Here is a 14,931-nt window from a genome sequence, read left to right on the forward strand (position 1 = left end):
GACAAAGGTGAACCAGTAGATGTAGTGTATTTGAATTTTCAGAAGGCATTCAACAAAGTCCCTCATGAGAGGCTTCTAGGAAAACTAAAAAGTCATGGGATAGGAGGCAATGTCCTTTTTTGGATTGCAAACTGGTTAAAAGACAGGAAACAGAGAGTAGGATTAAATGGTCTGTTTTCTGTTAGGAATTATTAGGAAGGGAATGGTGAATAAAACGGAAAATGTCATAATACCTCTGCATCGCTCCATGGTGAGACCGCACCTTGAATACTGTGTACAATTCTTGTTGGGACATCTCAAAAAAGATATAATTGCGATGGAGAAGGTACAGAGAAGGGCGACCAAAATGATAAAGGGGATGGAACAGCTCCCCTATGAGGAAAGACTAAAGAGGTTAGGGCTGTTAAGTCTGGAGAAGAGACGGCTGAGGGGGGATATGATAGAGGTAGGTTAATATAAATCAGTTATTTACTCTTTCAGATAATATAACAACTAGGAGGGGGGGGGGGGCACTCCATGAGATTAGCAAGCAGCTCATTTAAAACAAATCAAAGAACATTTTTACTCAGAGCATAATTAAGCTCTGGAATTCATTGCCAGAGGATGTGGTTATGTAAGTTAGTGTAACTGGGTTTAAAAAAATGTTTGGATGTTCCTAGAGAAACAAAAATCCATACACTGCTGTGCTATTAATTAATAAGCAATAATAGTTTGAGATCCATTTAATATTTGGGTACTTGCCAGGTACTTGTGACTTGGATTGGCCACTGTTGGAAATGGGATGCTGGGCTTGGGGGGCCCTTACTCTAACACAGAGTACAATGCATTTCCACATGTAAAATCCAGTTTTAAGTGCAAAAATGCTTGAAAAATCAGGCACTCTGAGGGTAATTTTCAAAAGAATTTACATACTTAAAAGTGGGTTTTACATGTGGAAATGCACTTTACCCATGTAAGTGAGCTTTAGAAAATAGCTACCATACAAGCCTTTGACGTCAATAGGTTTTATGCACAGTGCATGTTTAATGAATTGCTATCTAATTAACACCACTCCCATGAAATGAAAAAATAAAACAAAACTGAAATATTTCGACCTGCATATCCCTATTGTTTACTGTGTCATTTTATCCTCTTTCATTTTAATTTTGATATATATATATTTTTACATTCTGTGTCTCCCATCTAGGAAATTTAAGTATGGCTATTGTAATTCCATTGTTATGCATGCTTTTCTGGTATTGTGTTATAATATGTGTCTGTGAATGCTGTCTACTTGAGATTTTTGTTTTTTTAAATTTTAGTGTAACAAATTGAAATGAATAAAAAAATAAAATAACAAAAATAATCCTCTACCCCCTCAAAAACAAAATTGAAAGGAGACCCAGTAATAAAACCAATAGAGAAAGCAACTTAGCAAAGAACAGGAAAAACTGATTCTTTGAATATTTTAGATTTTAGATAATAGAAGTCTACTGAGAATGTGTGTGTGTGTATGTGTGTGTTTTTCATCCTTTGGGATTTCTGGTGTAGTCCCAGTTGTATTAAAAATAATATAAATGTAATTCTCCCGGCTACACAGTCTGTGTCAGGGAAGGATCAAATCTCTTTTATACTGGTGAATCAGGCCTTGCTTAAACCTTAGCTACATCAGAGTAAATTTTCATTATTAAAAAAGAGAAAATCCATGGAAGAAAAAAATAGAACTGACTTTCTGGAGACTGCCAAATGCCACAACAGCTTTTTCTTGATTAGTTTCTGGGGGTTCTCTCTGATCTTTTGAACTCTATACATATTGTGTGGGAGGTGTCATCGCCTTGACTCCTCTTGGAGTTTCAAAAATCTCTGAAGCTCAAAATACAGGTACATAAAGAAGATGGGAAAATGGTGTGATTGCATTTGTTTAAAGTGAAACTTATGTGATGTGAATGAACTCCAAAGAAGAGTGAAAAATGAGCAAGTTTACCTGTCTGTCTTACTGCTTATCTATCTCTATATACAGATAAATAGATGCTAGATACAATTATTTATTACAAATTTGTCGGCAAGGAAACTTAGATTGCATTAGATGTCTTGTGCTATAAATGTACACTATATATACTGTTTTTAAGATTTCAAATATGGCTGTAGAAAGGAGTCAGATGGAATAAATCATATATTATTAAATCCTAAATAGATTTATTGAAAATTAATGGCTAAAATTCTATTACATATTGATTTGATGATTTCTTATTTATCTTGAGAATATGGCTGTGATTCTGGGAAATGATGCATAATTAATTTGGATAGAAATGTCAAAACAGAAAAAGTAAGCTAAAAATCTTAAAAACCCACAGCTGTCTTTTTTTCTATTGCTTAGCTGTATTTAATTTGCAATATGTGCATTGAAGAAAGCCTTTTATTATAGAAACATAGAAACATAGAAATGACGGCAGAAGAAGACCAAAAGGCCCATCCACCCCCACCATCGATGTAGATAGCAGTGCTGGAGCTGCATCTAAGTGAAGTATCTAGCTAATTGGTTAGGGGTAGTAACTGCCGTAATAAGCAAGCTACTCCCACGCTTGTTTACCCCGCCTGTGCAATTCAGTCCTTGTTGGTTGTCTGAATATAAATACTTTTTTCTTCATTCCCCCCTGCCGTTGAAGCAGTGAGCTGCACTGGATATGTATTCCAAGTGAAGTATCAGGCTTAATTGATTTGGGGTAGTAACCGCCATAACAAACAAGCTACACCCATGCTTATTTGTTTACCCAGACTATGTAATTCAGTCCTTGTTGGTTGTTGTCTGAATATAAATCATCTTTTCTTCATTCTCCCTGCCGTTGAAGCAGAGAGATATATGCTGGATATGCATTGAAAGTGAGGTATCAGGCTTATTTGGTTTGGGGTAGTAATCGCCATAACAAGCAAGCTACTCCCCTGCTTTTTTGTGGATGCAAATCCTTTTTTCCACATTTCCTATTGCCGTTGAAGCATAGAGCGATGTTGGAGTCGCATTAACTGTGTGTATGTTTATTGAACAAGGATATTAATCACCAGGTAGTAGCCGTCATTCCCGCAAGCAAGCCACCCCCATGCCTCTTCTCTTCATTCACATTCTCTAGACTTTATGGATCCACAGTGTTTATCCCATACCCCTTTGAAATCCTTCACAGTTTTGGTCTTCACCACTTCCTTCGGAAGGGCGTTCCAGGCATCCACCACCCTCTCCGTGAAGAAATACTTCCTGACATTGGTTCTGAGTCTTCCTCCCTGGAGTTTTAAATTGTGACCCCTGGTTCTGCTGATATTTTTGCAATGGAAAAGGTTTGTCGTTGTCTTTGGATCATTAAAACCTTTCAAGTATCTGAAAGTTTGAATCATATCACCCCTGCTCCTCCTTTCCTCCAGGGTGTACATATTTAGATTCTTCAACTGGGTATCCAAATGGCAGATGAAATTTAATGTAGATAAGTGCAAGGTGATGCATATAGGGAAAAATAACCCATGCTATAGTTACACAATGTTAGGTTCCATATTAGGAGCTACCAACCAAGAAAGAGATCTAGGCGTCATAGTGGATAACACATTGAAATTGTCAGTTCAGTGTGCTGCGGCAGACAAAAAAGCAAACAATGTTGGGCATTATTAAAAAGGGAATGATGAATAAAATGGAAAAGTCATAATGCCTCTGTATCGTTCCATGATGAGACCGCACCTTGAATACTGTGTACAGTTCAGGTCGCTGCATCTCAAAAAAGATATAATTGCAATGGAGAAGGTACAGAGAAGGGCGACCAAAATGATAAAGGGGATGGAACAGCTCCCCTATGAGGAAAGACTTAAGAGGTTAGGACTTTTCAACTTGGAGAAGAGACGGCTGAGGGGGAATATGATAGAGGTGTTTAAAATCATGAGAGGTCTAGAGTGGGTAAATGTGAATCAGTTATTTACTCTTTCGGATAATAGATGGACTAGGGGGTACTCCATGAAGTAAGCATGTGGCACATTTAAAACTAATCGGAGAAAGTTATTTTTCATTCAACGCACAATTAAACTCTGGAGTTTGTTGCCAGGGGATGTGGTTAGTGCAGTTAGTGTAGCTGGGTTTAAAAAAGGATTGGATAAGTTCTTGGAGGAGAAGTCCATTACCTGCTATGAATTAAGTTGGCTTAGAAAATAGACACTGCTATTACTAGCAACAGTAATATGGGATATACTTAGTTTTTGGGGACTTGCCAGGGCCTTATAGCCTGGATTGGCCACTGTTGGAGACAGGATGCTGGACTTGATGGACCCTTGATCTGACCCAGTATAGCATGTTCTTATGTTCTTATGTATAAGGGTATAAACACATGCATTTGCTACATGAAATCATATGCAATTAAAAGCTCAGGTTATGTAGGAGCCTTAGTATAGCATCTTCATTTTAGGTACTGGTGGTCATTAAATGAGAGATATTTTAGGGACTAGTTTGTGAAGTAATTATTGATAACAGAGTTCTTAATGAGCTGGAAATCAGCATTGATTGTAGGGATGTGCGAAGCCCGAAATTTCGTATTTCTCACAGTTCATGCCTTTAAAATTCAGGGAGACACGAATTTCATTTTAGTACGCACTAACTCCCCGTTAGTGCGCACTAACTGCTGTTAACTTTTCGTTAGGTCACACTAACAGGAGCTAGTGCTCACTAACCCTGTTAGTGCGCACTAAACCCAAAAACTAATTTTTCATGAAAATCAGGAAAGATTCCTTCGGGTTTCAGGCTCCCCGAACCAGGATGAATGCACATCCCTAACTGATTGTGGACAGTCTCATCAAATATCGTATTGTAAGAACTGCATTGAAAGTCCATACTTACATTTTTTTTATTAACAGTTTGACAGGTAATGATGTTTACTAGAGATCTAACTAGTAAAAATATAGTAATATTAAAAACAATTACGCACTTGTATTGCACTGTGGAAGATCACAGTTGTACTTGGAGTCATGCATACAGATATGCATTAATTCATAATTCCAAATTTAGATGCATGTATCTCTGTTAAAATGTGAGTTACTTCCTAACACACTCCAAGTTATTGTGTAAAGATCCCACCCCCTAGTCAGGAGGTCAAAGATTCTATGTGAACAGTGATAAAAAGAAAAATATGTTCACATTACTGTCAATGATCCTGATGATTTTCATAAACAAATAAGACATTTTTATTTTTTTTTAATTTATTTATTTTTATATACCGACATTCGATCTCAATCGAGATATCACACCGGTGTACATTCAGGTACTGTAGGTATTTCCCTATCCCCAGAGGGCTTACAATCTAAGTACATGGATTCTTTAATTTATTTATTGCATTTCTATCCGATCTATATATACCATGTATATTGCTCTATATGTACCAAAAAGAGGGATTACCAAACCTGTCACTGGATTCCAATGTGACAGTTAAGGGGCAGTTCTACTGACTTTTAGAAGTCTCCTGGGCATTGTCTTCCATCAACATGACAATTTCAGATGTATTACTTCATGGCATGTGGGTCCACGAAGTTACCTGCCTTCAAACTGAAAGTAATAATAATAATATCTCTCATATGTGTACTTACAGCTTATGATTAAATAAATCATGAAGAGGAGCAACCAGAATCAGAGCTTAGTGACTGAGTTCATTTTCTTAGGACTCACTGATGTTCCTGAAATCCAGATATTGCTCTTCCTGCTCTTTCTCCTCATCTATATTATCACCCTGCTGGGCAATATTGGTATCATCATGATTACTAGGATAACTCCTCACCTTCAGACCCCTATGTATTTTTTCCTCAGCAACTTATCATTCATTGACCTTTGCTATTCCTCAACCATAACACCCAAATTGTTGGAAAACCTCCTGGTGGAGGTGAAGAGCATATCTTTTATTGGCTGCATAGTACAACTCTATGTTTTTGCTTCAATGGCAACTATTGAGAGCCTCCTTCTCTCTGTGATGGCATATGATCGTTATGTGGCAATATGTAACCCATTGCTTTACACAGTCACAATAACCAAGAGGATATGCATTCAGCTAGTGTGTGCAGCATTTCTAGGGGGCTTCTTACAATCAGCAATACAAACAGGTTTTACCTTTCGATTATCCTACTGTGGGTCAAATGAAATCAAACATTTCTATTGTGATATCCCTCCACTATTGAAGCTCTCTTGCAGTGACACTTTAATCAATGAGATAGTGATTTTCATCTGTGGTAGCTTCACCTCACTGGGCTGTCTTCTGGTGATTCTGATGTCCTATGCTTATATCATCTCCAGCATTCTGAGGATCCACTCCACAGAGGGTAGATGCAAAATCTTCTCCACCTGTGGCTCTCACCTCCTTGTTGTCATTCTATTCTATGCAACAATTCTCTTCACATATTTCCGACCCACTTCCACTTATTCCCTGAGCCGGGATAGGGTAGTCTCTGTGTTTTACACTGTAGTGATTCCCATGTTGAACCCCTTGATCTACAGTTTAAGGAATCAGGAGGTCAAAGATTCTATGCGAACAGTGATAAAAAGAAAAATATGTTCACATTACTGTCAATGATCCTGATGATTTTCATAAACAAATAAGACATGGATTCTTTAATTTATTTATGCTTGTGAGGAGGACTAACTATCTACGGTACCTGTTCCTTGGATAATAAACATATACCCAACATATAGAGATATTAAGTATTTGTTTTATTTGATTTTATCTGTTTTAATTGTGTGTTAGTAATGATTCTTTAATAAATAAAATGATTTTGAATGTTGATGTGAGCATTTTTATGAAAGTAGTGAAATACAAGAAATATAAAATATAAATACAGCATATAAAAATAAATACAGTACAATTAACTAAGGGGTAGATTTTCAAAGGGTTGCGCGCATAAGATACGCGCGCAACCCCCGAAAACCTCCCCCTGCCTCCCCCTGCGCGCTCCAAGCCTATCTTGCATAGGCTCGGCAGCGCGCGCAAGCCCTGGGACGTGTGTATGTCCCAGGGCTTGCAAAAAGGGGCGGGGCGTGGGCGGTCCGGGGCAAAGTGGGGCATGGCCTGAGCCTCCAGGCACGCGGCTATTTGCCGCTGTGCCTGGGATCACGGGCCGGCTGTCGGCAGGTGTGCATAACTTCTTCATCAAAGGGAAGGGGAGGTTCTAGGTAGGGCTGGGGGGCGGGTTAGGTAGGGGAAGGGAGGGGAAGGTGCGGGGGGGGGGGGGGCGGAAGGAAAGTTTCTTCCGAGGCTGCTCCGATTTTGGAGCGGCCTCGGAGGGAATGGAGGCAGGATGTGCGGCTCGGCGCGCGCAAGTTGCACAGTTGTGCACCCCCTTGCGCACGCTGACCCTGGAGTTTATAACATGCACAGGTTTTAAAATCTGCCCCTAAGTGTTCAGCATTATTGGTCATGTTGGAAGACCAAGGTACCAAAACAGAATAATTGCCAAATATGGTGGGAAGGTTTGAATTTCCAGTAGTCAATATTGTGTCTTATATAGTTTTAATGAACCTATATTCTTTAAAATGAATAAAGGTTTGAATTTATTAAGTTCAACCATTGTCTGGCTATTTCTTTTCTTCATTTTAATTTGTAGACTGTGAAAGATGAATTATCACAAACACATTGGGGTAGATTTTAAAAGAAGCGCGATCAGCCTACTTTTGCTTGCGCATCAGACTCAAGCAAAAGTACGCTGGATTTTAGTAGATACGCGCGGAGCCGCGCGTATCCACTAAAATCCTGGATCGGCGCGCGCAAGGCTATCGATTTTGTATAGCCTGCGCGCGCCGAGCCGCGCTGCCTCCCCCCGTTCCCTCCAAGGCCGCTCCGAAATCGGAGCGGCCTTGGAGGGAACTTTCCTTTGCCCTCCCCTCACCTTCCCCTCCCTTCCCCTACCTAACCCACCCGCCCGGCCCTGTCTACACCCCCCCCCTTACCTTTGTCGGGGGATTTACGCCTCCCGGAGGGAGACGTAAATCCCCGCGCGCCAGCGGGCCTGCTGCGCGCCGGGCCGCGACCTGGGGGCGGGTACGGAGGGCGCGGCCACGCCCCCGGGCCGTAGCCACGCCCCGTACCCGCCCCCAAAATGCTGCCGACACGCCCCCGGAATGCCGCGACGACCGGGCCCGCCCCCCGACACGCCCCCGACACGCCCCCCTCCGAGAACCCCGGGACTTACGCGAGTCCCGGGGCTCTGCGCGCGCCGGGAGGCCTATGTAAAATAGGCTTCCCGGCGCGCAGGGCCCTGCTCGCCTAAATCCGCCCGGTTTTGGGCGGATTTAGGCGAGCAGGGCTCTGAAAATCCGCCCCATTGTTATTACTTGTGCTCAGAGGAAAAAGGAGATATGAAGGGCAATAAACAATTGCATTTCTTCTAATAAAATAAAGTTGGGGATTGGAGAATGAGCTTATGCATGAAATTTTATACCACAACATTCAGGATAGAGAAAACAGGTACAAATCACTGTGGGTAATTTTAACTTGGGAAATATTCAAACTAAAACTATCATTTTCCTTTCATTATTGGTGCAAACCTCACAGGTGAGAATACTCTTGGAATTTGCACCCAGTACTGATTAGGGATTTGCATTCATCCAGAACAAATTAGGCAATTTCCACGAAGTTGCCTAATTCATCCTGTTCAGCCACCCGAAAAAACAAAGCGGATTTTCACGAAATTTTGGGAAAATTTGTTTTTCAGGGTTAGCGTGTGCTATCCCCAAAATTCGGCGTGGCTGAAAAAAATCGTCCAGAACCGCGGGAAAATGACATTTCCTGTGGCGGGATGATAACAAAGGCTGAACTGAAAGGTTCAGCCGAATCACATCTCTAGTTCTGATTATTGTCCCCTTAGTAACTTGTCCTAGATCAAACAGACAGTCAGAGGGAGAAATTTGATAAGAACTGAGGTATGGGGACATAACATGACATCCTTGGGTCACATGGAGCCATTAGCAGAGATGGCATTGGAATTGAAGCACAGAGAGGTAAAGTGACTTGCCTAGGATCACACAACAACAGAGGTGCATATTGAATTCTTGAGCTATGACTTCTCCTCAATAATAGTCAACTATGCAACCAATTGACCAGTCCTCCTCTTCCTCTTTCTTCTTAACCCTCATTCATGATTAGTTTTCTTTCTTAAAAATATCCCATGAGGCTGCATACAGTTATCTCTGACATAAGATTCCAAGGCCTGATCACACCAAAAGTGAAATAATTTTTTCTTAAAGGCATATTAAATTACATTTTTTAAAACTCATTTGCCAACGATTTTCCATATTCCCCAAAGTTCAACAAGGATTTAATTCATTGAAAATAAATTTTACTTCTGGAGGTCAAATAGATGAAAACACTCATATAGCAAAGATCATAAAAAGATATTTGAGAGACATTTCTCTGAAAAATGGATATATGTTCTGGCCTGAAAAAATATTTGGGACATACAGGAAAAACCACTATAGACTCTTCATCAATGCTACCCACTCTCTTCATAGACTTTGCCACAAAGTCCTATTCACCCAAAATTTACTATATATTTCCAAGTGCAAGCAGAGATAATGTGAGGGATAGATTGAAATCAGTCTTTTGTTTTTAAATTATCAGGTGCAAAGATAAGAGCTAGAATTCAGTATGTTGTCTTTATTGATAATTTGTACTCCATTGATATTACCACTGTATCATGTTAATAATTTTAAACATTGTAATCGCCCAACCCGACAATGTTTCTTCTATCGGTTTCTTCTTGTCGAGTAAGCTGCTTCAGGTGTCTCAACTAAGTCCCTCCCAAGGAAGCTGACAATTAATGCATACATATAGCACACACACACACCTGTCTCTTATACCCATGCAACGGATTTGGATCCCGATGAATACGAATACCGAATGGGACAAATCTGTCCCTGCTACACATCCCTAATATAAACTGGATAACAATAGGGGATATATCCAAGGATTAAGGGGAGCCATAATTAAAGAGAAATAGAGAAGACATTGTTCAAAAGCAAGGGTTTCAGATCTTGCTTGAATTTCTTGGTGTCAGTAGATGTCCGTAGGTTTTCTGCTAATGTGTTTCAGAGAGTGGGGCCAGCAATTGATATAGCTCTGTCTCTTGTATATTTTAGGTGGTAGTTTTTTATAGTTGGGATTTCAAGTAATCCTTTGTTGAGAGATCAAAGAGAATGCGCAGGAATAAGAGGATTAAAATATATTCCTAGTAGTTCATTGTTAGAATCCAAATTGTGGTGAATCTTTTTTTTTTATTTATACTTTATTATATTTCAAATCATCACAATTACAATGAAATGACAAGTAAAGCATCTTCAGAACAAGAACATAAGAAGTAAAACAAAATAGGCAATATTCTTGCAAAACCCCACATTATTGGTGGAATAATAAAGAAAAAGGTCAAATTTAATTTAAAATACTGTACCAGGAACTCCCATACCCCATCTCTTCAGCGAGGGTTGCTCTTGTCAATTAGAAACCTCCCAAGATCTACAGGATCTGAAAAAAATAAACTTCCTGTTGTGTGAATTATTTGGACATTTCAACATGGTTTAATTGTCATAAGAACAAAACATTATTTTAATCTGTGCACTCACAGTGGACACTAATGTTAGATTTTGTTCCTGCCAATTAGATCAATGGTAATTTTTATATGTTATTTATGACAAATTTTCATGGCGGCCTCTCATTATAATAGTCATGCTTGTTATTATTGGGTGAAATGCTTCACAAGGCATGATCAGAAAGTTCACCTGAGAAGAATTACATTTTTTTCGAGAACTAAAGAAAGTACTTCCTTCTCATTTGAACAATTTGACTAAATTCAATTTCAGGTGACTATATAACAAAATTAACCCCCTATGAAACATAGTTATCATGTATCATGCCCCTTCGCACAGGTACCGATAAAATCTGCATAGGGATTAGTCTTTATTAACTAGAATAAGAATACTTTGTTTACATACTCATAAGGTTGCTGAATTTCTATTTATTTCTATTTCTATTATTATAATTACTTTATTATAATTAAATTATATATACTTTATTATAATTAAATTATAATAAAAACTATTATAATTAAATTATTATACTTTAAATTATATTAAATTATATTATATTATATTAATTATATTATACTTTATATTATATTAAATTATAATAAAAACTATTATAATTAAATTATTATACTTTATTATCATTAAATTATAATAAAAACTATTATAATTTATATTATTGTTGTCTATTTAATATTTAATATTTAATAATTATGTTCTTATGTTCAGAAACTCTGTTTAATGTAACGCCTCAACCGCGACAGTTTTGTTCTATGTAAACCGACCTGATTTGATATTTGTATTGAGAAGGTCGGTATATAAAAATCCTAAATAAATAAATAAATAGATAAATAAATAAATTTCATGCTAAAATGAAAGTGAATTAAAACCTTTAGAGATTACTTAAAAGAAACAGATGAGCTTGAAGAAACTATACCACACTCATCATAAAAAAACTGTTGCATTAAATTGTAAGCAAATAGTTAAGATCTGCCAAAATAGGTTTAATATTAATGTTCACTTTCAAGGTATTTCTCAAAGACAGAAAGTATGTTGAATATTAGCATTCTGGGTGCTAAGTTCAATATATGCACGATTCATTGTCCATTCTTTGAGGTTTAATTAACTATCTTAGAAAGCATTTCACTGATCTTCTTGACCATTCACATCTATTTCTGGACCTTCACATCTACAGGATGTGACTGTGGTTCATCTTAATTAAGGGAAAAACCTGTAAAATATCACAGAGCTTTGCAAGAGAGGGTCAGAGCTTCTCCGGAAGAAGCCTTTGCTCTTCATCCATTATGAAATGGGGGGTCCTACTTTAAGATCCACTTTATATATATAGGGGTTTTCATGAGGCACTGTGTATTTGTTTCAAGTAAAACGAACCAAAAGGAAAATGGGCTATGTTGGTTTGGATTAAGCATTTGTTTTAAACAAATGGAGAGACCTAAAGACTACCTTTACTACAATTCATTATCAATCATATATTTCCATTCACAACTTTTCTCAGAGCCTCTTTGACTTCATTGTTCCTCAGGCTGTAGATCAATGGATTCAACATTGGTGAAAAAACAGTGTAAAACAAAGAAAAAAATTTATCCAGAGTTACAGAGGAGAAGGAGGATGGTCTCATATACATGAAGAGGACAGAGCCATAGAACAAGAGAACAACAGTCAGGTGTGAGGCACAAGTGTTGAAGGCTTTACGCCTCCCTGAAGCTGAGTGGATCCTCAGAATAGCAGAGAGGATGGACACATAAGAGCTTAATATGACAGAAAGCGAGGCAAATCCTAGAGAGATAGCTAGAAAGAAAATGATAACTTTACTGATATTGGAATCAGGACAGGATAGTTCAAGTACTGGTGGGATATCACAATAAAAATGATCGATCACATTGGACTGACAGAATGGAAAGTAAAATGTACAAACTGTGTGTGCCATCGATATAATGAAGCTGGCTGCATATGCTCCAGCTACCAGCTGAATGCAGACTCTTTGACTCATGGCCACAGGATACAGCAGTGGGTTACAAATGGCCACATATCGATCGTATGCCATCACCGTCACCAGGAAACATTCTGATGTTGCAAATGCAGCAAAGAAATAAAGCTGTGCAATGCAATCATTGAGAGAGATAGATTTCCTGTCTGATAGGAAACTGACCAGCATTTTAGGGCTAATAGTTGAGGAGTAGCAGAGATCCACAAATGATAAGTGACAGAGGAAAAAGTACATGGGAGTGTGAAGATGAGAGTCTACTCTAGTTAATACAATGATACCAATATTGCACACCAGAGTTGTAATGTAGAACATTAGGAACAACAGGAAGAGGATAAGCTGCAGTTCTGGATTGTCAGTGAGTCCTAACAGAATGAATTCAGTCACTGAGCTCTGATTCCTTTCGATCATTTATTTATTCACAGCATTGCATTTTCAATAAGGATATGAATTCACAAAACCTGCCACTGGATTGTTAGGCAGAATTGTGTAAGATTTTCTTCATTCCTGCAATACAAAAAAATAGTATTCATTTATAAATTTAATGATTTTATCCATAACTAATACTAGCATGTTATAAGTACTAAAGATCTTATACTCTTGAAGTTTGAACATATTGATTTTCTGCAGAAGGAAAGTGATTAAAGTCTTGCTTTACAGGTTCTACAGCTGTACACTCTAGATCATATTTTGTTGAAACCCATCAAGCATATTCCATGATTCATTACTTCTGTTCTCACGTGTGTAGTAGGCAACCTTATAAGAAAAAATAAAAATGAGAAGATTAAAACTGAAATTCAGCTGAACAAGGCAGGCCATTATTATGATCCAGGATTTACATTAAATGTCCCAGGGCTTGCAAAAAGGGGCGGGGCATGGGCGGTCCAGGGTGGTCCAGGGCGAAGCGGGGCATGGCCTGAGCCTACAGGCACGCGGCCATTTGCCGCTGTGCCTGGGATCATGGGCCGGCTGTCGGCAGGTGCATGTAACTTCTTCAACAAAGGTAAGGGGAAGTTCTAGGTAGGGCTGGGGGGTGGGTTAGGTAGGGAAAGGGAGGGGAAGGTGCGGGGTCGGGAGGGAATGGAGACAGGCTGTGCGGCTCGGCGTGAAAAAAGAGAGAGGAAGGGGATGACAGATGATCAATTGGGGTTACAAAAATGGCTTGGAGGTGAGAGAGGTTCAGTATGGAGGATGTAAAAAGCTGGCCTGTGTGAGCGAGAGGATATGCTGGGAAGGAGAGAGGAACTGGGTGATGTAAGAGGGGATCAGCTGGAGGGGCAGAGGTTGAGAGTCCCTCTGGAGGGAGATGGAAGTTGAGAGAGGGGGGTCAGTTGGAGAGCAGGAATGGTGAGTGAAGGAATTGTTGGAAGCGAACTACACCTCCACTAATTAGGTTTGGTTGTCTCTGGGGTCATGTGAATTTTCAAGTGCTAAAATGTGGTCACATTGGCTAAAAGTTTAGGAAGCCCTGCCTTAAATTGTATCCTTTTTCTATCAAACTACATCTTTATATTGCAATGTAAAGCAATTTTTTCCATTGTCCATCAGTTAAGTTGGGAATTTTGGGTAGAGGAAATTTATAGAAGACAGTAACACCCACGGCACTTCAGAAAAGAACTGGCAGAGCATCTTATCACATAGATACAATATTCACAGGAAAGTGAAATAATTGATCTCACTAACCTGCATGAGCGAAGCAGTCCACTCCAGCCTACGATGCATCTGAGCTTAGCGGGTTTGGACATTTATAGAGTATGCAGTGATCTGAAAGACAAGGTCCCTCAAGTATCACCTCATTGGTGATATTAGGCTTAGTATCAGCAATTAGCAAAAGGTAGAAAGAATCCCTATGCTGCGATTGACATCCTAAGAGAGAACTACCTTCTACCAAGACCAATTATACAGACAGTGGAAAACCAAAGTTTGCTACAAAACAAAACATGTAGGCAGCAATAACATCAGTGGGAAAAGTAGACTTTGGTTGCTCATCTAATGTACCTCATAATGGTCTCCAGTTAAAATCCTGCAACCAGGTTTCACTTCAATAAAAGTGCCTGCAAAATGGAAACAACCCTGTGTCTCACTTTGGTATAAGACTTTGAAGAAGTAATGCTCCCACACCTGAATTACAAGCACCTCTCGACATGCACTCTAGTTGTGCAATAAAACAAGTATTTTGGTCAAGGGAATTAAAACTAAAATAGACACATTGTAAGCTGTAATGAAAGTGGGTACAGGGGAGTTTCTGCAGCAAAATAAACATTTGGCTCTGAAGAACACGTATCCAGAATTCACCTAAGATCTCTTTCCTTGAATTGGGTTATATGCCACTCTGCTACTGGGCCAATGGAAGCTGCAAGAGAGGGGTTTCTGG

The 14,931-nt window shown here is 39.0% G+C and overlaps 2 protein-coding genes across 2 annotated transcripts; one reads left to right on the forward strand and one right to left on the reverse strand.

Moving 5' to 3' along the window:
- Positions 1 to 5,481: 5,481 nt before the first annotated feature.
- On the forward strand, positions 5,482 to 6,557 carry LOC115075302 (olfactory receptor 1020-like). The gene is made up of 2 exons (XM_029575596.1): positions 5,482 to 5,496; positions 5,628 to 6,557. The coding sequence occupies exons 1-2, from the start codon at positions 5,482 to 5,484 to the stop codon at positions 6,555 to 6,557; spliced, it is 945 nt and encodes a 314-aa protein (XP_029431456.1).
- Positions 6,558 to 12,038: 5,481 nt separating this feature from the next.
- LOC115075303 (olfactory receptor 1009-like) lies at positions 12,039 to 12,968 on the reverse strand. The gene has a single exon (XM_029575597.1). It carries the CDS (start codon positions 12,966 to 12,968, stop codon positions 12,039 to 12,041), a length of 930 nt encoding a protein of 309 aa, XP_029431457.1.
- Positions 12,969 to 14,931: the final 1,963 nt, after the last annotated feature.

Source organism: Rhinatrema bivittatum, chromosome 13 (assembly GCF_901001135.1).
Source record: "Rhinatrema bivittatum chromosome 13, aRhiBiv1.1, whole genome shotgun sequence".
In the NCBI taxonomy this organism is placed as follows: Eukaryota; Metazoa; Chordata; class Amphibia; order Gymnophiona; family Rhinatrematidae; genus Rhinatrema; species Rhinatrema bivittatum.

Coding starts and splice junctions, on each gene's coding strand:
- LOC115075303 (XM_029575597.1), bottom strand. CDS start 12,968: ATGATCGAAAGGAATCAGAGCTCAGTGACTGAATTCATTCTGTTAGGA.